At 34.4% G+C, this 24,864-nt stretch overlaps 1 protein-coding gene across 1 annotated transcript in view; it reads right to left on the bottom strand.

The window, feature by feature from the left end:
• Window positions 1–24,864, bottom strand: part of CDIN1 (CDAN1 interacting nuclease 1) — a 134,244-nt gene that overhangs the window by 101,800 nt on the left and 7,580 nt on the right. Inside the window, exons 2-3 of the mRNA XM_070940235.1 lie at window positions 7,892–7,937; window positions 6,976–7,040 (exon numbers count right to left, since the gene is read on the bottom strand). Of these exons, the coding sequence (XP_070796336.1) occupies window positions 6,976–7,040; window positions 7,892–7,937 (111 nt within the window). The remainder of the gene's footprint in view (window positions 1–6,975; window positions 7,041–7,891; window positions 7,938–24,864) is intronic.

Below are 24,864 nucleotides of genomic sequence, written 5' to 3' on the forward strand. Positions count from 1 at the left end.
TAAGTTATTACTTAGTAATTTATTATTAAGAACTATTTTTTTTCTGGAGTTCAGGATGGCACACATAAGGACTATTAACTTCAGAAGCATTGCAGAAAATAACATTGCAAATAATAATCACAGAGATATTTGTGAATTGTTAGAAATAGATACATATTTTCCACATTTTAGCACATGGATAAATTAATCCTGACCATCAGATTACATTATTCTTAATATTTTCTGAACTTTGACATTTCTGATAATCACAGATAAAACCTGGAATTGTCAATACTCAAATGTGAATATTAATTTTTACTAAATTTAAAATCATTTTCATTTTTTTGTTTAATAACCATCAGCCCTAGCTAAATTGGCCAAATGTCAGGTATAATGGGAGTTATGTCCCAGAACATCTGGAGGGCAATCTGTTATCTATCCTTATTTTTTTAAAATGAATGCATGCTACCTATTTCATTTCTGAAGGAATGTACTTTATTGTTTAAATTGTACTATCTATACTAGAATTGGCTTCGTTTTATGAGTCTAGTTTACTCATGCTGTTGGGCAGAGTTACAGGAAACTGAAAAGTGGGAAGATAAAATGGGCAAAAATCTGTACAGGATGAAAATCATATATTCAAACCTTCTAAAGGAATTACATACTTGTTTATAGTATGTAAACAGTCCTTGTTTAGCGACTGTCTCCTGAAGACACCTTTCACGGTTATTAATAACAAATGATAAAAAATAATTTTGTGGCGAAAAGCTCACATTTATGACCTTCACAGGCCTAACTTTCCTTGAACAAAGGAAAGCTAGAGTAAGATTGTAAGCAGAATTGTAGATTTACTTAGCATTTGCTTTGCTTAACAAACAAGTTTCCAGTCCCAATTTTCGTTGCTAAATGAGGACTATCTTGTATATGCTCCCCAGCCAATTAGTAGTGGAGAAAGAGAGACAGAAAGATAAGAAAGATGAGAAAACCCACTACTTTGGCTTTGGAAGTGCCACCAATAGTATGCTGCACCTAATGCATTAATTCCCAGGGACTGAGGACCTGAACAAGAAGAAAAAACATTTCCATGCCTAGCTAATTTGATTAGTTTGTCAGTAAGAGTAAATGATTGATTCAACCACAAAGTCATTGGTTATGCCGAATTGGTGGCCATACGAAAACAAAGCAGTGTTTCACAGATTTACATACAGTACAGTTAAGAAAATCATTGCCAATATGTGCTGATAATTGTCATGGGAATGAAAGGAAAACCAAACTTTCAGTGCAGCCTGCAAAAATATTGGACAAACTTAACTGAGCTACCCACACTCAGATTGACGATACCAATCCACTATTTTCTGGCAAGCAAATATTGAGGGGGTAGGGTTAGCAGAGAATTAGAAATCTGTACTATGACAATCATGCATTCCTCGGTATTTTCTAACAGCAACTGCAACAAGGTAAACAAGGAGGACTGCTTGTTATTTTTTTTTAAAAGAAATTTTACAAAAGTTCTTGCTCTTAGCGCTTATTATTGCTATTACAATAATAGAAAGCTCAGACAATTATTAGTCATTCTGTAAGCTTTTTCAAGTGAAAAACAGTGTGAAAATGGAAAAACAAAATTCAAACAACTGGAGTCATGTATATGCTGCAGGAGTAACTGAATGTATTGTTTATTTCCTAATGGTAATAGTGACTTAGAAACTAGATATTTCTGGATCTCTATTTTAAGTATTTGCACAACTCTAAAAATGAGTTTGGCTGAAAACACTAAGAAATCATCTAAGTCAAACGGGTGTTTATCATCTATTTATTTCAGTATTTACAATGGCTTTATTATATTCACAAGGGAACCAAGATATTTCCATGGCTATGAACTTGCTGACCTGTAATTCTCACTTCATGTAATCTTATCAAACTCTGATTGCTCACAATGAAGGTTTGAAACACTAAGCAACTTGCCTTTGGAATTTACATCATTAATTAAAGAAGGAAGATTTCATTATTTCCCTCCTAAAGTGCTAGCTCTAGGAAACAACAAAAATATCTAATTGATAAAGAAATGACAATGACCCCACATTAAGAAAAAAATGGTCCCGTCTTTCTCCAAAAATAAGACCCTGTCTGTTAGATAGGTGGATTGAAGAGACTGGAGACAGGCTTCAAACAACAGCTCTTTATTCAGCAACTATTTACAATCCAGCAGCCAGTCCCTCTAACAGCCAGCCTTTATATAGAGGGCTGTCTGGAAGCTCAGCCAATCACATTTAAACATTCTTCCCGCCCAAACAGTGGACCAGAGAGAAAATTTCCTTGTCAATATCTAACACTGTCTTATATTTTTTTGAACCCTGAACTAAGCGCTTGGCCTTATGACCATGCGCTGAAAAGCCTGATTGGGCTAATTATCAGGGGATGTCTTATTTTGGAGGAAACAGGGTACCTATTTTTATATAGACTACTGACAGAGGATTCAAGTTTATCAAACTGGAGAACAATTTGGAATTGTTTGTTGGTTTATAGAGTACTGTAAGTATTAGCATAATTACAGTTGCCTTATTGGTGAGAGGGCAGCATATAAATAAGTAAAATAAAAAAACAAACAAACAAATAAATAAATAGCATTTATTTACATACATATTTTCCCTAATTTCAATGAGAGTAGATAATTGTTATATCATTTTGCAATCTTCTTCTTTAAGGAAGTAAGTATATCTAGAATTTTTAGTAACTCCTTGGACTTGACTCTGGGCTTGGAATAAAAGCAGGACAAAAATGATGACGTTTGGTTAGTATTTAGATGGAAGATTACCAGACTGCAGGCTAGATTGGGAAGTGGGTAAAATATCTGGAAGAAGGGCATGGCAAACTATTTCTGAAATCCTGCCAAGAAAAATGCATGATGTGTCCAAGCTGTCATTAAAAATCAAGCCAACACCAAGTTAATTTTTACTTTCTTACTATAGATATATTTTAATAGACACTTAACAGAATAATGGTATTCATATTAAACTGGCAATTATTATTGTACATAAAATCATTACATAAATATCTTGCCTAAAAAACTCATGATAATCCTGATATGCAAACTATAAGAAATAACAAACTGGTAATTTATAGGTCCAAGGCCACTGAAAAATGATGCAGTGGAAATATTAATTTTTCATAATGTTAATGAGAAGAATTATAATTAGGCAGTAACACTTTGTCTTAAACACATTTCTACATTAAGCATATCCTTCTTCTTAGGATTTCTGTTTGGAAGTTGATATCAGACTTTTGTCTCCTAAATTATGCCATAATTCAATGTACATTATGGATTTTATCCAAGTTAAAAGTCCTACATAAATTTTATCTTTAAAATTAATGTGCGGGAAATGATTTATCTGCATAACAGAAGAAGCTAATACTGATGAGTTCAGAATACACAGGGAAAAAAGGAGGATAATCTATATTAAAAGCAATAATTGCAAGCAAATGCAAGTTTGAAAATCTCACATTCAAAATTGACCCCATTACACCTTTAAATTCTCATGATGTTTTTACTCAATTTTACTCAATGCACTGATGTAAGGACTTCATATATATTAGGAAGTGGCTCTCCTAATATATACAGCTAATGTGCTATCACCTGCTTCAGGATCCCTTCTCATTTTCCCTTGGCTGAGAGAGCCATTATGGGGGATTCAAGAGGTGGTTATTCTTTGCTATGATCTCTTGATTCTGGAAGATTCTTCCTATGGAGGTTAGGATTGTATCAATGCAACCTGCAACCTGTTTTTTGCAGCCAGATGAAAATGATGTCTAGTTTAATGAAAAGAAAGACTATGGGCGGCATGATAGCAGTGTTCCAATACCTAAGGGATGCCACAAAGAAGAAGGAGTCAACCAGTAGTGGGTTCCTACCGGTTCGCCCCCATAACCATACCTTTCTATCACTATAATTTTAATTATTTTTATAAACGAAATAGTTGTTCAGTTTAATTCATGATTTTGTTTTTGGCTGATTTGCATGGATATGGTTTACTACATATAATGGGCACATTATAAATATTAGAAATGCTTTTCAACATTTTTATAAATCATTTAGAATTTTAGATGAAGAAGCAGAAGGGGTACTCATCAAATTTGAGGATGGCACAAAGATGGGGGATTGCTAACACTTCAGAAAAATTCAAGATTTTAAAAGATCTTGATAGACTTGAACTTTGGGCACTTTCCATCAAAATACTGTCCACTGAGGAGCAAAGTAATATTCTCCTCTAGGTAGGTAAAAAGCAGATGCATGGGTTACAAAACAAATGATTCCTGGCTTAGAAGTAGTACTTTGGAGAATAATCCAAATATTTTGGCAAACTATAGATGAAAACAAGTGTGCTGCAGCTACCAAAACAGTCAATGCAACCTTGGACTGCATCAGTTAAGATACAAATGGCAAGATGATGGGAAGTGATCATTCTATGCTGCACTGGGAAGATCACACTTGGAATACCATGTGAGGAATTGTTACAGAGAAAACTGTATAGCTTTATTCTTCATAGTGCAATGAGAGCAGCACAAAAATGAAGAAAAGAATTTTTAAAGAGAGTTATCTATACCTGAAAAAAGGAGTAAAATCCTCATTTTGAGAGCTATTAATTAGTAGAACAGCCTGCTTTATCACCAGAGGTTTTTAAGCAAAGTTTAATCAGTCATTTGTCTGGGATAGTCTGAGGGTTCTTACTCTGGGCAGAGGGTTAGACTACAAAGGTGCTAAAGTCCTTTCAAACTCTATGATTTTATGAAACAAACAGGCACACTTTCTGAACTCTTTGATGTCTGCAAGTGCCTATGTCCATACGCTAGATAACGAAATAAACAGGTCTTAATCTAAAATAATATCATAACTGGAACAATCTTCTGGAGATTGCAATTTCATACTTGTCTAGCTGTGAATAAATTCTATTCAACTCATTTATTTCTGAACAGACATGTATACTGTTAAACTATAAATCTAGTTTAATATTACAAACTGTATATCAAGACCAGGAACATTAAATTCTAACTAAAATCTATGGATTTAATGCTATTGATCACACAGTTTCTTTTTTTTATTATTTAAAAAGTTTTAACAATCATTACAACAATTTCCCCCCCTCCCACCTCCCCATCCCCCGTCTCCCTCCAAACCCCCTCCCCCCCCGACACCTACCCCTCGGACTTCCCAGAGCAAAAACAGGGTATAGCATAACAAACATAACCTAAATTAAGCTAACTTTCTGTGGTCTCCAAACTCCCCCTTGCTCTTTAACTCCCCTTTCAACTAACTAAACATATTCAAAAAGAAAATATAGATTTCATTCATAAGCTATTTGAAACTTTTTAGTCCGATATTTGTTTTGAATATAGTCAATCCATCTTCTCCATTCCAATATATATCTTTCATTTGAATTGTCCTTCAATTACGCTGAAATTTTAGCCATCTCTGCTAAATTCACTACTTTTAGTGTCCATTCTTCAATAGTAAGCAAGTCTTCCTTCTTCCAGTACTGTGCCACCAAGAGTCTGGCTGCTGTTATTAAATTTAAAATCAACTTAGTCTCTATAACAGTACAATCTGTAATTATGCCTAACAAAAAGAACTGTGGAGTAAATTTTATCTTCTTTTTGAGAATATTTTGAATAATCCACCATATTTTTATCCAAAATGCCTTAATTTTTTTACATGTCCACCATATATGATAATACGTGGCATCATCACATGATCACACAGTTTCTTAATGTTCATTAGGCATTTATGCTTCTGTTTCACTATGGACATAATTTCTAATTTATGCCTGCCAAGTGCATTTTATTTATATATTTAGCTTTATTTAATTATTAAAGTAACTTGGTTGCTTTTAGTTATTTTTCTTTCAACAAAAGTAATGGATTAAGTACTTTTAACATTACTTACAAGCAGCAATGTATATAACACACTATAGAATGAAAATGCTTCATGATTTTGTATTGTTCCTATATTTATTATAAATACACACACACATATACATATAACACACAATTCTAAGACAAAATTGCTACTCAACGCTTACGATACAATAGTTCTCTTAATCTAGCAATAAACAAATGCATGAAGATTACATTAAAGTTCATGTGCTAAAACAGTTTAAACAAAATAATATAGTACTCCTTTGTGGGAAAATGTGATATAAAATTATGTATATGTATATGTGTATGTGAATGTATATATATATGTATATATAAGCTTTTTAATTAAAATAAAACTAATAAAATATACATCTCAGATATCAAGGTACAATCTTACATGCCAAAAACATTATTCATTTTTATTCAATCTAAACAGTAACATTTCCATTGAATATCCAATCCAGATAGCCTTACAATGTAATTATGTTGTGGAGATGTCTATGTCAATAGAAATACTAATAACCTATAACTAATTTCAATTACATTTTATTAACTGCAGGTGCACATAATCAGGAACAGTTTTATGAACTGATATAGTAAAGATTTACGGCTATTTTAAAAGGCTTTATGATAACTCTGTTTATGAAGCAAGTAGTAACATTTCTAAATTTCTATGCCATTTTTTTAAATGGCTAAGATTCTAGACTTTTTTCTCAGTCAACATGGTTGATATTTAAGCTAGTATCATTTAGCATATTAAAACTAGTAGGTAAATTCTCAAAAACACCTTAGAATATGAAATAAAAAAGTCTGCAAGAAATTAAACCAAAATCCTCAATAAAGTAGGTGAGAGTAAGATCACCTGTGTGTACTAAATGAAAAATGTGAAATGCCCAGAGTGATTGGATTGTGACTTGACAGACCTTCTCAGGGGCTAGTTGCCATTTATTTTTAGAAAATTCAAGGGTGGAATTACAACTCTAACTAAATCAGAAAGCAGGATTGTTAGCATATATCTCCTTAAAAATGAACACCATAACCTGGATCACATATGAACATGTGTCATTCAATGGTCTGAATAGCTCATACCTTTGATAGTAAGCTTCAGTTGCCTCTGGTGTATGATGTTTTGCGTGCGTTCTTTTGATTAATTTCTGAAACATAAAAAAAAAAAAAAAGCTTTGCAATAAACCAGGTAAGAAATCCAACCAGTAACAAATCCCTGGAAACTTCCCCCCACCCTCATCTCCCCCATGAAATCCTAGATATAGTTTCGGAAATAATTTTTTTATATATATATATTAAATGAAACATCTTTTGACTGTAGTGCGATACAGCATATATGTAAAAGGCAGTAAGGTCATAGTAATTGAATCTAAATAAGTTTGCTTAGGGTTACAAAGGGCAAAGGAAAAACTTGTTCTCTCTTTCAACCCTTATATTAATTTCCCTTCAAATCAATTCCATCCAAGTCCTGTGCACTCTGGTTTACAATTCAATTGGCATTTTTAACCAGGAAGAACATTGTTTAAAAACAACTTATTTGAAAACTACAGAAAGTAATTCCATTGAGACTTGCCATTTGACTGACACCTGTCATCTCATGATAAATGACTCCATTTTCTGCCTCTCTTGCCTTCTGCCACTCCGGCAATGGTCATTTATCATCATCTCTGTCAGCCATGGAAAGCAGCACTGACAGTGCAAGTCAGCAAACATTTAGCACATGGAACCACGCAACACAGGGAAATTATTATTGTCAGAATAATAATGGTTTAGCATAATTTATTACAGGTCCACCAAATAAGCAAAGGCTAGATGTTATTAGACAGATGGATGGGTAGGCTTGGCAGCCATCCACCGAGACTCAGGCGGTGCTTGATGGGGAAAGGGGAACATCCTCCAAACCAATCAGAAAGCTGGCAGTTCAATTACAAAGAAATAAAGGGACATTCATCATTCAATTAGGCACCTGTCAACCCTCACAAAGGAGAAAACTTCTAACCTGGTACTCCTGGGAGAAGATGCTCAGCAGAGTGGACTGCGATTGACTGGAACAAATAAAAGAAGGACAAAGTTAATTACTGGAGTGCACAGCAGAGAAACAAAAGAGAAAGGAGCTTCAAAGGTAGGCCTGCTGCCCTGTAATCTAACAGAACACGAAAACAAGTGTGGAAAAGTTGTTCCAGATGAAAACCTCAGACAAAGGCTTCCTACTGCTAGGTCAAGGAGAGAGTAAGAAAAAAAGAGTTTGTAGGGAAGGGGAAGAGAAGTTGCATGTTGCTTTGGTCATTCCTTTCCAGCTCCATAACACAAAAACTGGGGTATTGGTAGCATGTACTGAAGTTAGAAAAGAAAACATGACCATTTTCATTAATAGCTGATGCAGCTAAATTCCATTAGCTGTTGGGAACAGACTGTTTGTTCACTGGCAACATATTGAAATTCATTTTGTTAGCAGCAAGGAAACCTCTTCAGTAGCTGTCTCATATTCAGGGGTGAAACCCAGCTCTCTGTCAGAAGCAGGATATGGGACTATGGTAACATTCCTACTAAAAGTGATGTGCTTTGAAAATAGAAACTTTCACAGCAGGAAACTGAGATTCCCTGGAGTTGGTGATTTCCAAAGGCTGCCATAAACTTTATTCTTTTAAAACTCAGTGTCAAATACCTGGCAATAAAGCAAACTGAAATAACATCACTACCAGCACCCCAAAACATTTAGAAACAGGACAAGATTTTTCCATCCCTCAAAAACAAGTCATACTGCTTCCAATTGTACTCTAGGGATATATGCACCTCATCACATCTTGAAGAAAATTTGATGCGACCGAAACAAAAGACCATCTCTATGCATGAACTTTTTATTAAAGAATGTACAATGTATAATTGACATTAAGACAATTGATATTCACTATAAGAGAGCCGCACCAATTAGCTTGTTACTTTCTACGTTATGATCAACAGCACTAGAAAAATGGGAGCAGCAATCTCATGCTTGCTTTATGTGGTTCAAGGATAGTTTTATGGAAAACCTGTGGGGGGGAAAAAGATATTGCTTGAGAAGAATCATCATTGACACCAAACCTTGACACCAAAATTGGTCTAACAACTGCTATTCAATTTTAAGCAATCGTGCAATATACAGAAATGGCAATATTTAAAATTCATGGTAATACAGGTCTTTTCCTTTTCTCATTGAGATACCTGAGTTTTAATAATAACTAATTCTGGTTGGGCAATACTTTCAAACAACTGACAGAGGAAAATTGCTAACAGATGATGCTACTATTTACATCAATTTTAGTTTAAAATAATTTAGAAAAATATTGAAAAATTGAGTGATTAATTCATTCAACAAATTCTTCATTATTATCTTTTCTTTTCTTATAACTTAATATATTTTTAATATATCTTAAACAAACAAACAAAAAAGATTAAATGCAACCTAAAGACTAAAAATAATTAGAAGCAAGTAGAAGATATAAGCAAGTTAGTTATATAGATAGTCCTCACTTAATGACTGATTATTATTGGTGCTTTTGTCCAATTGCCTTTTGAAAAAAGCACCTTTGGGACAACAATGGCCTGGATGACTGAGAATCTCTATAGACAACTGGTTGCTTACTGGCCAAAGTTATGATGAACTCAAAAAAAGTCATGGTCATATGATTGATTTCATTTCAGACGGTTGGCAACTAGCTCATATTTATAACTGGTTGCAGCATCCCACAATCATGTCACAGTGATTTGTGATTTTCCCCCCCCTCATTTATGGCAAAAATTGCCCATTCAGTAGAATGGATTTGCTTAATGATGACATAGTTCACTGAGCCATGTGATTCACTTAATTACTATGAACTCGCTTTATGACCATTTGTAAAAAATGGTTATAAAATTAAATCAGGTTACATTGAACCCACTTAACAACCCCAATGATTTGCAATCAAAATTCCAGACCCATTTGTGGCCCTTACTGAGGATTCCCTGTGTACAGTTTCATTTTATGTGAAATAACTAAAACTAACATTCAGCCCTCACAGCAATTCAACTAAAATATAAAGGATTTAACTTCAAACTTTCATGTTATGAAAGTCTGCATACAAGCAGAAAACATAGACGTTATGCATATAGGCCCATCAAAAGTGACAAAGCTAAATTAAAAGAAGACACTATTGTTTCCCAATGGATATCATACAATGCCACTACTTTTACTGTGCAGCAATAAAAATCAGTTGCCACACATGAATGTAGATATTGACAACATAATTACTTATTTTCTTCTGTATTATTATTGCAGTCTACTAACAGAATAATGGAGTTGGTGGTCTTTTAGTCCAATCCCCTGGTTAAGTATGGAATCCTATATCATTTCAGACAAATGGTTGTCCAATCTCTTCTTAAAAATCTCAAGTGTTGGAGCACCCACAACTTCTGGAGATAACTGATCAATTTTTCTAATTTCTCCTTAGTTGTAGGTTGGTTCTCTCCTTGATTACTTTCCAGTCATTGCTTCTTGTCTTGCTTTCAGGTGCTTTGGAGAATAGATTGACTTCGTCTTCCTAGTAGCAGTCCCTCAAATATTGGAACACTGATATCAAATCACCCCCTAGTTCTTCTTTTCATTAAATTAGACATATCCATAGTGTTGAATTTAGTATCACTTCTGTGGATTATAGGGGGATATTGCTACTGAATTAAAATACTGCTTATAGGCTCTCTACTATCATTGGTAATTCTTACCTTTTTTAAATGAAAAGTCTTAGTCATGAGTGAAAATTGACAACAATGTCTTCCTCAATATCTTCCTAATACAGCCACCTACACAAATTTTGAGTAGTTCGGAGAACCGGTAAATACCACCTCTGACTGGCCCCGCCCCCATCTATTCTCTGCCTCCTGAATCTCAGCTGATAGGGAGGAAATGGGGATTTTGCCATAACCTTCCCCTGGACTGGGGAGGGAATGGAGATTTTATAGTATCCTTTCCCTGGAACGGGGTAGGAATGGAGATTTTAAAATATCCTTCCCCTGCTACATCCACCAAGCCACGCCCACCAAGCCATGCCATACCCACCAAGCCACACCCACAGAACCGGTAGTAAAAAAATTTGAAACCCACCACTGGCTGGAATCTTCTTCTTCTTTTTTTTTTTTTTGCAAAATATTTTTTATTTTTTCCAACATAACACATAAAATACATCTCTTTCGAGAGCGAAGTCTCGATCCAGTCATGAATAAGTACAATCGCTTACATTTTGAAAAAGCTCCATTCACAATTTCCCATTATATCTTTTAAAATTCAAAGTCAAAACATAGAAAATTTTTTAGTCATAAACTCTAATATCTTGATCAGAACCATTCTATTATATCACCACCAATTTAATTTCCAGGTACACATTTAATTCATTATTATGCTCATTTATAAGTTCAATTATCTCTGGTTCTTTTCCAAGCTCTCTTCATTACACCTTTTGACATCAATATTAAAATATTAAAAAAAGAAAAAAAATATTCTAATCTCTTAGTCTAATTATTTACCTTACAATTTCTAACCACACATCGTAATTTCAGCTTAGATACAGCTCTATTTTTTATTTCAATTAATAAATCAAAATCAGTCCATATTTCTTAATCCCTTGACCCCTTCATCAGATCTTTAAACCTTAAAGCTTTTAGTTTTGCCTTTAGTTTTGCATATTTCATATTCTCAAATTTATCTCAAAATCCATATCCTCCTCCCTATCTCCTCCTATTATTGGCTGATTTCCAGCATATTATTGTTTGGCTGATTAACAGCATATCCTCCTTCATACCTCCAGCTTTTGTTTGGCTGATTTCCAGCATGCTTTATTTTTGCTGATTTCTAGCATAGTCACCTCCATACCTCCACCTATTGTTGGCTAGTTTCCAACGTATTATATTTTGGCTGATTTCCAGCATAGTCTCCTCCGAACCTCCCACTATTATTTGGCTGATTTCCAGCATGTTTTGTTTTGGCTGATTTCCAGTATATTCTCCTCCGAGGCTCCTTTTCTTATTTGGCTGGTGTTACAAGCATATTTTCCTTCACACCTGCATCTGTTGTTTTAGCTATTTCATTTTAACTAATTCACATATTACATAAATTGCTTTTTCAGATACCACAATTTGACTCAGCATAAATTTTAACAAATATCTTCTCATATATTTTAAGACCATCTACTTCATATTTATTTTAAATCTCAAAAATTCATTTAAGCGTTTAGAACATTTAGAAAAATCATATTCTCATTCATTCATTTATAGTCTTATTTCATAACCAAATACATATGTTTATATAGTCCAATTTAAAAGGAATGGAAATAAAAGGTGAAAAGGAGAAGGAAAGGAAAACAAAACAAAGGAGAAAAGAGAGAAAGTAGAAATAAAAAAGAAAAAAGTATCACTGGCTGGAATCTTCTATGGGATTGTGGATGGGGGAGATGTTTTAACACATATGGTTGTCTTCTTACTCAGTAAAATTATTATTTTTAAATTCATGGTATATGGAAGTTACAATTCATGGGTTATAATGTAAATCTTACTATATGCATAGTCTATGCTGTTCTATGCTTTCTTCTTCATGTGCATTAAAAAGAGGTCACATGTCAGTTGTTATTGTCCTATAGTGACATAAATCCACTGCCACTGATTCTTTGCTAGGCTCAATGCTATGTTAGTTTTTTTAAGATGGCTATAAAAAGTATGCTTAACTTTGGTTCTCATTATTTACTATGGGAACTTAAACAACAAATGGAGGCATCATCTCCTTGAACAACTTTTCTCTTAACTGGAAAAGCTGTCACTCATCTAATATTTGGTCTTAAAAGTTGAAAATAAAGAAACAAGGGTGGGGTTTTTTTTTTCATTTCCCCATTCTTTTCTGTGGTATAAGACTTAAAATATTTCAGATTTTGTTCCATCAGAACATGACTGATTCAAATTTTTTGAATGTCCATAGCAGCCCTAAACAAAGGCACATGGAGAAAGTAATAAATTGTGGATTATGCAACACAGCACATTTGTCTGCATTTTTCTTCATTGGGGTTATTTGCAGATGCCCCTGGGAATTATTCCAAGGTTGACGCACAACTTTTTTTCATTCTATGCATACTCTACAATGTAGAGTAATAAAATGTTGTTGTTATCTGATTAAAGACAAACAAATTCAAAAACCTAAGTAATACAGTCAGTTGTTTTCTAACAAAGCATTTTATAGAAAGTGTAATTAATTATAAATTTATAATTAATTGTAAGTCATTCTGAAAGCCTTTTTGATTAAACAGCAAAGTAAAGTATTTTACCTACCAGCTAAATAAGACAACATGTAGTTCCCTGGCTATTTTTTTTCTGATAAAGTTTCCCACATTCCCAATTTTTCATCAAGACATGATGATCTTTTAGTCACATAAATATGATTGCTGCATATATACAGAATTTTGAACTTGTGTATCACCACATCATGGTATTGTAAGCAACTTTCTGCAATTTTGGTAAACGTGCCTTATCTCACTAAATAACAATGAATAAGTCTATAATCTGTTACCTGGATAAGGAAGTAAAGGCAGAAGTTCTCTCTAGCCATCTAATCACCATATCAATGACACATGCCACAACAGAGAAGCACTAGTTTATTTGATTGATCATGCTAGATAAACTCCAAATAACAGAGAAATTAACAAATGCTTGACATTTGCTCAACATCTATTATTCTGACACTGCTTTCAGAATTTCAAAGCCTGGGAGGATGCTTAATCAACATTCATATTCCCCAGTGAGCTACAGGCACCATATTGCGCCCCGCCTTAGTACTGATGAAAGCTGCATATTGGCCATTTCCAAAGTGTTCTGGGACTCTACACAGGGCCCCTTCTCTCTCTTGTTCCTGTTCTGCAGTTTTCTTTTAAACACTTTCAAGACAAAAGCATCTGCCAGGTTTTTTTCCCCCCCCTCCCTCTGGGGATGTATGCAAAATGAATTTAACAGTTTTAAGGCCAGAGAAGCCCTCACATCTAAATTCATTCATAGGACAGAAAAGGGCCTAAGAGGCCTCTCCAGGGACAAAAAACCCTGCTGAAATTTTTCCCCGACAACACTGGGAGCTTTATAAATTCTAAGTCCAGACAATTTCCAATTCAAATGCCCAGTATAGCATGACCTTTGTCAGATCTAAGAGCCCTAGATGCACCCACTTTTTTTTTATTATTCTAACCAGCACAGACATTAGACAGAGCACTACTGCTAAGCAAGAGGCTCAATATTTGCATGCTCTTCCATTGTGAAAATTTAACACTGACAGCACTGTGTCGAATTCTTTTCCCTTTAGAACTTTAACTCCATAGGAGGGGCCTGGTTGACAGATGACTCTCCAACATATGTGTTATGTACACTGCACAGCTGAGGAACCTTAAATCAATGTCATAGTATTTCAGAGATGACCTACATATACCTTTTTGCCCATTACTGGGGAAGGGGGGGGGGACAGGAATCACCCTACTTTTTAAGAAGGAGAGCCAAAGATGAGTAATTTATATTCATTAAACAGCAAACAAAGCTGTTTCATGGAAGCAGTATAAATGTTCCGCACAAAATAATTTATCAGACATGACATGTTGCACATCATATTGTATTATTTAATATGCTCACTAAAATTTTATAGATCAGACTCAATTCCTAAAAGAATGCATACAACACTAGAAATATTTCTTTATCATCCATAATTTATTTTGATTATCTTTTACAGCTACAGGATAAAATAGAACTTGCAAAATTACAGGATTATAGTTTACACAGCCATTGTATCATATACTAAACATAACAAATGTCTCCACGTCTGGTAGTTCCCCCCCACACACACACACATTTACCATTCAATTCATACCGAACAATAAGCTCTTAATCTGATGCTATTCAGAGAGAGCTTAACAATAAATACTGTAGGTTTAACAAAAAGTTCAGCTTTTAGCCTGATCCTGTATGTTTATTTGGAAGCAAATCCTCCTAAATTAAATTTACTCATTGGGAAACTGCACAGAATTCAAGCTTTGATCAAACTGTTACAATACAATATGGTATGAACCAGCAGTGTCTTGTGTAAGCAGAAAGCTCTATTTAATTTAGTTGATTTCTTTATTCTGTTGCAGTCCACATCATATCCTATCCCCTCCCATAAGAAAAGGTTAATCAGCCCTGAGAATCACCTCTGCATAGCATAGGGCTATAGAGGAAGAAAACATTACAAAATAGCAAAAACAGCAAAACAACCCCACCATAAATCAGATATAAACTATCAAACTATAAATCAGTCAATCAATCAATCAATCAATCATCACATACAAATTCTGCAATCATTCCAAGTGAATGGAATCCCTCAGCTACCAAATACTCCTTGAAATGTTTTAAAAGCTTCTTAAATATCAGTAGCAAGGATGCAAATTTTCTGGGGGAAGAGGGGCATTTCTGCAGAAAATGCTCATCAATCTGTCCCTTTCGGCTACATCATTTGGGATTCTCAGTACCTTTTCTCTGCAGGCAGTACCTTGAGCGAGTAGCAGTGGTGAAATGCTCCCAGTTCGGCTGAACCGGTAGCGATGGTGTCTGGTGGTTCGGAGAACCGGTAGCGATGGCGGTACGAGGCTCCACCCACCCACCCGGTTTTAACCAGGAAGTAACCAGTTTTTTATCCTCTGTGCATGAGCAGAAGGGTTTGTGCATGCGCAGAGGGTCCACACGCGCATGTGATATGTGCACTTCCAAACCGGTTGGGAAGGTAAGTAGATTTCACCCCTGGTGAGTAGTCTTGAAGATATATAGGCTCCAAACCATATAGGATTTTATATGCAACAACCAGCATTTAAAGAACAGAGTGACAATCAAAAGAAGACATTGTTCAGATCGTGCATGGAGAAAGCTGAAAAGAGGGATATACTACATATAGTATAAATAATATTTATATACTTTTAGAAGCAATATCTGGGGGGAATTTCAGAATATTATTGAGACTTCACCTGAATACCATGGAAACCCTTTTACATTCAAGGGTTATACAAGCTGAAGAAGCTTCTTGGAAGCAAAATGTCTTCAAAGAAAAACCAGAAAGTCTAGTTGCCTCTTGAAAAAGCACCTTTGGGACAAGGGTTATAACAGCTGATCTGGGAATAGAACATATAATATCAGTGGAAGAGATGGGACATAAGTGTGTATGTAGACTCCGCCTTGTAGTATCAGGTTCTAAGGTAGCAAAAGATTGCCAGAAGCCAATCAAATTGTGAATTTATGTCAGAGTTTAAAAAAGAGTCCATCTTCCTTACTATCATGAGATATAATCAACATAGTCATCCCAAACATTTTTGCAGTGTCACTTGAATTATTGGTCAATAAAATTGGTGAAAATCAATTTAAAGACAAATGGTATGCATCTCAAAACTAATATGAAGGAACAAAGATAACAGTCTATTGTTGGGGCAGTGGGAGGTGAGGGAGACTAGGAAATAGTTTGTCTCTTCCATTACATTATTGAGAATTCTTCTGGGTAGAGAAGAGTGTATAGGGATTGGACAGAAATGTAAACTGCTTAGCTGCTGTAATGAAATTGTTCAGCTCTGAAAAGAATTAAAATGGTTGTGAATGAGATATGTTAGGAGAACCAAGAGCAGCTTATAAAGCAAATACGTACGCCTAAAAAGTGCTGTTTCAAAAACAGTGCTTCATATACTCTATTGTTAACTGACAAATATCTACTTTGAAAGATATGCACAGCCATAATATTCAAATGAATTCTCTTGATGGGATGCAAGCGGGTTGGAGAATCATACTGTGGATCTATTTATGGTGTAGATTCCATAAAGAAGCATAAAGGGATTTTTTTTCTTGGCATCTTGGCTGGTAACATACTGCAATTATGTATTTTGCTTGCCATTTTTATGGATGAAAATAGGAGGAGGAATTATATATCAATAATACTTTGTTGTCATAATCAAGCATGACTGTATAGGTCTTGGACTGTTGTCTAGATGAATGTAATAGTCTGGATTAAAAGTTATATTTCACTAAAATGGAAAGACTCTGCATTGTTGACTTCTGGGTTAGGAAATGAATAAATAAGATATTATTGATGAGGCTGTAGTCTCTTTGAAGGAGCAGATTCATAATTTTGGAATGTTCTTTTATTTCTCTCTATTATATATTTATCCTGAATTTCCAGGATTACAGGAGTGTCTACTGCAGTTTAGCTACAGTAATTTCACATTTAAATTACCACAATACATTCTATTTTATTGCTTTCTTCTGATGATGATATTGAAAGTGCAATTCAGAATTCAGGGGCAATACCACATTGTCAAAAAAAAATTATTCATGTAACACTAATTGTAAAAACCTGTGCTAACTTTTGATCCAAGTTCAAGGTGCTTAGAATAGCATCTGAACTTCTCAGTGATGGGGTAGTTTGGTAGCATCTCCTACTATACACTTGATTCCTGTTGACCCATCTTCTGGATCATCAGACATCTAGAAGTGCAATTTCATAAACAAACATTCTACGTTCTATAAAACTAAATGGAACTTAACAAAATAAAATTCAACTATATTTAACAGATACACACAGAAATCCCTGTTACTGTTAAATTTTAGTTGCTTTTGCCACAGATTAAAGAATGGATGTGAATACTAGGAGTTCTCTTACTAGGTGAAACATTGCTTATTTTTTGTAGGTTCCATTCATCTACTCATAACAGTTGCTATCAGAAGAAACATTTTATGAAGTTTTTTTTTTCCAATCCATATTTTGCTTTAGATGAATAAATTATTAACAATTGGGAATAATGCAGAATCTCATTTCCACTTTGCTTCATGTTTAGAACTTGTTTAAAAGAAAGTGGTAAATAGTTTCGTATGCACTCCTGACTTACACTGATGAGCAGGGAAATGTTCATGTGAAAGCACCAGTATTAAACATTCTTTGATTTTAGCAGATTCCTTTTATTTTAGCAGATTCCTAGCTTACTAATACATGCCAATAAAATACTGGTACTTTAAAGGAAGTTTTAGTTTGATAAACAACGTATAAAACAATCCAGGTTTTGATTTAAAAATGACTAGAGAGTTTTCGTTCACACCTATATAATGCTTAATCATGGTTTTCTATTGTATTTTATTATTACATGTAATTCAAGTTTCATTACAATATAGATAGGTTCAGCAAAAAAAACAACATGAATAAAATCTTTAAAATTGAGTGTGTTATTTAGTGAAAAGGTGATTAAAAAAACTATTACAAAAAAATCACTGTCAAACATTAGAGCATATGTAACTTTCATTTTATTTAGTGATGTAATAAGCTTGGGGACATATATCAGGACCAAGAGAGTCATGGTCATTAATTTAGGCAATAAATCACACACCTTGCCAACAATGACAGCAAACAGATGCTAACAAGGAAATGTATTATTTAATACTGCCATGTATTATAAAAATGGAGGTGTTTTTATAAGAAGTCTTAAATTTTTATAATAATATGCATTTAGTGTATTACTGTTTTGACACACATAAGAATCAAATTTATAGGTCCATTCTGCAAACGCATGCTGTTTTTGGAAGCATAAACAGTATTAGAGCTTCTCTGAAAGAAAAAAAGGAAAAGGAAAAGCTTTAAAATTATATAATTTTAAAAATACATTAAATTACTACTGTGTTCTACTTGTGTAGTCTGTTTAACCAGGATTATTACTTATTCGGGAATGGTATGTATATTTAAGACTAATGTTTTCTGAGAGAAAATCTAAATACCATAATATTCTGAATAAATTCTCAAACAAGTAAAGATAAAAAAGCTTTGTCACATACTATGAATGTACTTTTAAAGGATTCTTATGAAAGATGTTCATTTATATAATAACTTATTTGTTTAAATGCAGTCCTTAAACTGTTCTCTTATTTTGTTATATGTATTTGTCTTAAGAATTTAGTAACTCTACTGATTTCCGTGCAGCCAATTAATAGGCATATTTAGGAATATTTATGACCCCAAAATTTTTGCTGATATTTTTGTAGACAAACGTATTGATAAAAACAAAACTCTTTTATACTTAAATAATGAAAAAGTTGGGGTTTTTTAAACTGAAACACATTCATATCTTTTTAGTAATGAGTTTGTGTATTCTGGCAAATTGAAATGGCAAGAATAAAATGACTCTGCTTTTCTCTGCATATCACCTGATTATGACTCTGCAGTATCTAGTACACTGAACTTGTTTTATTACGGCATACATCATATTATTTCTAGTTGCCATTGTTTAACAAGTTAATTCTATGCACAGGTTTTTGTTTATGAATTTATTCAACTTCAACTTGTAATAAGCTCTGCCAGCTCTTCCTTGGAAATGCTAGAGTTAGTCTTCTAAAACACTTGAGGAAGCAGTGATCAGAGTAGGGAAACAGAATTTTCTTCATTAAATCTACTGAAGCAGATATTAAAAATGCATTTAATATACTGGGGATAGTTGGTGGGCATCAGAGAGTGTGACAGGCCAGTTACTGATGAGCTGCCATCAGACGGCCTTCTCAGCAGGATTCTGTGTCTAAGGCTGCTGCTGAAGGACAGCAATATCTTCCCTTGTGTGTAAGCTCTATTCATCTCCCAAGTATTTACTAAATCACAGACCTCTGCACACAAACTCAGCATTTCAGTGTATGCTAACAAATGATGAATGGTCCAGTCAATTCGTTATGTCTTGAAAGCGTGATTTCCTGCCATTCCAGTCATCAAACCTCTAGAGCTTTCAGAACTGATCAGTCTTGGAGAATATATTTTGCAGGCTCTATTAGGAGTAGAGGTTGTTACCATTAAAATCTCTAACTTTTTCCCAATGGCTGGGAAGGATGAAGGGTGAAAAAAACAAAAACTTTGTTCTGTATTTAAAGGACTCAATGTTCTATTAGAGCCTCAAAGTCCTTTAAAACTGAAATGTTCATATACTAAGTTTAACTAAAAAAACACATAAATATTTTGCTAAAGCAAATCTTTAGATAACGATTTATTACTTTCATGAAACTGAAATATTTTTGCTGCTGTTGCGAAAAATAATGTTTAGATGAAACAGCCATTTTATATTTAAACTTGTAACTAAAAAAGGTATCTCATTGCTCTCTTACTCATTCTGAAAGTTTAAAAAAAATCAATAAAATTATATTAATGTTATTCCTGTAGAGCAATGTGTCTTCATAAATCCATGTCCACAAGTTACAAGAGGTATACTTTTCATCACTTTTTAAATTATTTTATAATAAACACATACAAATATAGCCAACTTTTCTTCACAATGAACACAATTGCCTATTGCTTTTCTATTATGTGTAAATAAATTTTATCATAAGTGTATAACAACTGGTAACAGACATTATTCAGGAAACTACAATTAGTTATTTTTTTCATCTTGTTTTTGCTTGCTAACATATTAGATAGGCCCCAACCAAGACTACTAAAACTTTTCCCTATTTTTGCCCTGTCGTTCACCTCAACCTTGACCTGAAGATTAAACTCACTTTTATTGCACACAAAGGTCATCTGTATTAGGTCAACATTCAAAGTCCCTTGTCAACCAAGGTTGATATATTCCAACCTTTCCTACTCTAATGCATCAAATTTTTCATGGTGAGGTCATACGCAGCAGATTGTATTCAGCAATTTATTGCACCATTGTAATTTAGCACGGAATATGATTGTCCAAAAAGCTGCCTCATGAATAAATTTTTTACCCCAATATGCTAAATCCCATTACCCTGCAAAGCTAACAAATCTGGTCCTGCATAGAAACCCCATAAATAGTTGTCCCTGAGATATAATGCAAAATTGGTACATTTATATTGAAGCCGTAAGTATTTTAAAGCTGCAACAGTCAAGAACCAATAATCATATGTGGAAAGTATTAAATCTCAACTACAGAGCCCTTTAAAATCTCAGGGCATTTATTTATGACCTGAGATCAAGGTTGTTTGAGATTGAATTATATGAAACAATAATTAGTAGGATAGCTCCAATGTGAATGTATAATATATGAATAGAAAAAGCCATACATGGTAAAAAGTAATGCAGTTGAACGGAAGCATCTATCTAAAATAATAGATTTAGGTTTCTGAATAGAATCAAGGAAATTTGGGTTCAAGCTTTGTCTAGAATATTAAATTATCTGGCTTTTGGCCAGGCTTTCAGTCTGCTATGTTACAGAAAAGTGAGGATAAAATGATGGGAAATTCAGGTATACTTTTCTTTAAGACAAATTTCTGCTTTTAATACAAATAATCTGTCAGAGAGAATGTGAAAGTAACAACTGTCCAGCTAGGTGGAAAATATGAGGAGAGTAACAACTTTAGAATAAAACTACCGCACTGTCTCTGTACTTAGCTGTTATTCAGAATCACAGAACTCTTTGCAAGACCAGAGCTGCCTGAATTCCTCCCTAGCTGAAAGTAACTATGGAAGTAATAACCAGCAGTGTAGTCTTTTAATGTTGGTACTCGGTGGTGTAATTATTTTTATTTTTACTTTTAAAATTGTTTTAAATTCAGTCATTCATTGAGATGGGTAACTATATAAATTGACTAAATAAGTACATAGACAGACAGACAGATATAAGATGTAAGACAGAAGGCTTTGTTTGACTGAGCTTGGCAGTTAATCACACACTTCCTGTCACTTCATTGCTTAACTCCTTGTCAACTCCTTGCCTTGACTTTTTGAAAACTTTCATATATACAGTAGCTGCGATAGATGAAGGTCTTTAAATAAGACATGAAATCATAAACTAAAGGTAAAGGTAAGGTTTTCCCGGTTCAGTTGCGTCCAAATCTAAGGGTGGTGCTCTTTTTCCTTTTTTAGTCAAGGGAGCCAATGTTGTCTGAAGACATTTCCATGGTCATGTGACCAGCATGATTATACACCATGGCACACAGAATGCTGTTACCTTCTCACCAAAGTGGTACCTATTTATCTACTCACATTTGCATGCTTTCAAATTGCTAGTTGGGAAAGAGCTGGCCAAGTAACAGAAGCTCATCCCATTGTGTTACACTCAGATCTCGAACCAAGGTGTCAGCTTTCCAGCTGACAAGCTCAGTTTCTTTAGTTGCTGAGTCATCACATCCTCCTCATGAAATCATACAAAGTGTTTTCTACATGTAAAGACATTTATATTCTTATGTATTTAAATTCTAGGCTTCTTCCTCCCTATATTCTGAATTAACAGATACAGTAGTATCTCGGTACTTGATTGCTTCAAAACTCGTTGAATTTGGTATTCAACACATTTTGACACAAAAATGTTGTCCCAGTAATCATCTTTACTTGATACACGATGAGCTGCAAAAGGAAGTGGGGACAGCTGCAGAGGCCAGACAGGAAGTCAGCCATGCTGGGAAGGTCGCTGGCATAGGAAAAGGGACAGATAGGAAGTTCTTCCTGGCCAAAACAAAGAGTCATGTGGTAAGTATCAACCGTGCTTTTGAAAAGGCAACTGGACTGATATTTTAAGGAAAAACAAGATGTTTAGCTTCCTATCCTGGAAGCATCATCAGTTGTATTGGATGCTGTGGGAGATGGAAGGACAATTATTGACAGTTGTGATTAGTTGGTGGGGAAGTAGAATGATAGAGTCTGATAGGACGGGGGGGATGGAAAGATTTTGTTTTCTTTGCAGTCAACTGGTCTTAACACTCTCTGAAAGCTTTTGTGGTTGGAGTTTTATCTATGACCTCAGGGTCATCTGAATCAGATATATGGAATCTTCTTGGAACAGCCAAAAGGACTGCATTGTAAATTGGGGATAGATAGTTTTATCCCTCTACCTCTGTTGAGAGAGGGCTGTTCATGGTTTGTTTGCTACTTGTCCTTTTGAGTACTTGTTGTGGAACCATTTAAGCACAAGTACCGAAGTATCACTGTACATGTATTTCCTATCTGCCATAATGATCAGAGGCTGTCTCAGATGATATCTAGCTCCACACATGCAAGCCATAGTCCATTGCTGGGAATCTGAGAAGAGAAAACCTTTCTTCTGTAACTTCATTCTCATGGACAGATAACTCTCTGTCAAATAAGAAGTTCTATCTTTGGCCCCTATTATATGAACTTGAACAGGATTAAATTCTCATTCTATTTGTTTAATCTCTACATGAGGTCACTTGATGAAGTCATTCACTGTCATGAGGTGAGGTACCATCAATATGATGATGAAACCCAGCTGGCGAATTAAGCAATGATGTTGATGTCCTGTCTCAGTGTTTGGAGGCTGTGAAGGTTTTGATAGGGAACAATAGACTTTGGCTCAAGAACTGAGTAGATTTGGGCTTGGGGCTTCCAGACTCTGGTGTTGGATGAGGTGGATACTATCCTAAATAGACCTTGAACACAATCTGGGGATCCTTTTGAAGTCACAATTCCTGCTCAACTCACTTTGCTCACCTCAGAAATTATAGTATTTCCTATGTCTTTTTGTAGAGATAAATGTTTGGAAAGGTGATATTGACATATTGACATGTTTTTTTAAAAAATAATCTTCACTCTAACAAAAGCAGCACTGACAATTAGTACAATATAGTTCTAAAGGGAACCGTGACAATTATTGGAGATGCATAAAAATGTAATCGATTTAAAGGTCAGTACTCAACTGATGTAAATGCTTCCAATCTTTCTACTTCCACATGCCAGCAACTTCTACCCTTCCAAAAACTCATCTCTGCAACATGCTTAGGATATTGACTAGCATTCTGGTCCAGCTACACCATTAATTATATTCTCATACATTCCTTAATTTTGTTAAAGTCAATGTAAAAGATAGCAGGTTATGGTACAGTAAAGTTGGTGCTGTTGCTCACACAGGAGAAAATGGAAGTGTAATATATGTTCAGATTTTATTAGAAACCTTGAGATTTTGGAATTGCAGTGGAAGAATTCAACAGCATCTCTAATGGACCCTTTGCCGCCTTATTTATTAGCCTTCATAATATATCTATGCTAGAGATAAGGTTTCAAATTTAGCTCAAACTATTTATATAAATATTTTTATTTAAACTATATATGGAAAACTGGTAGTGCAATATACATTTAAGCTTACTGTAACTTTTTCAAGCATATACTGATAAGGATCATGTCCTACATTTACAGTCCATTTGCCAGCTTAGCTTAATGTAGCTTGAAGAGCAAGTCACATTTTACCTATTAGTTTTTTCTATAAATGTTATTGGAAAAACAAACCGTATAATATAACTTTCATAAATGACATTCAATATAAATATTAGTAAGTACAAAATTACTTCTTTTAAAGAGTTAGTCCTTTTGCTGAATTTGCTCAGGTAGAGTGAAAGAGAGGTTTTCTGTATCTTACAATGATTTAAAATAGTGAACTACAATAAATGATGTTTGGAACCTTGGTAAGTTGTAAAGTGGTTTATATTGAGGTATAAGAGGATTCTGGAACTTTTGTCAAGAATTCTGAAAAAAAATGTTGCATAAATTTGAATCAGTGCCCATGAAGTGGCAAAAAGAAAGCCACCAAACCATAGTACACAACTAGTATGAGCCTTGCACTAGTTTCAGGATGCCAACTTTAACATTTAAAGCCCCACATGGCTTGCCCCATGTACTTGCAGGACAACCTTTTCTGTGTGGAATTGAATTATTCAGCATGTGCTCTCTGGAAAAACCTATTAGTTGTTCCAACTATCAAGAGATAAAGAGGCACTTTACTTTCTGTTAGCAGTTCTTGTATTTTGGTTCCTCCTTGAGCCCAGGCTAACACCCACTCTGAAAGTCTTCCAGAAGTTAGTGAAAACTGATGGATCCAGAGGACGTCTGGGTAGTGATTTTGATACCATTTGGTTTTGCAGTATGGATTTTATGAATCTGTAGTATGAATTTTAGGAGCTCATAGTATTATTTTGTTTCTATTTTTGTTTTTACTTGGG

Source organism: Pituophis catenifer, unplaced genomic scaffold (assembly GCF_029215685.1).
Source record: "Pituophis catenifer annectens isolate HBS135680 unplaced genomic scaffold, rPitCat1.0.hap2 SCAF_1, whole genome shotgun sequence".
NCBI lineage: Eukaryota > Metazoa > Chordata > Lepidosauria > Squamata > Colubridae > Pituophis > Pituophis catenifer.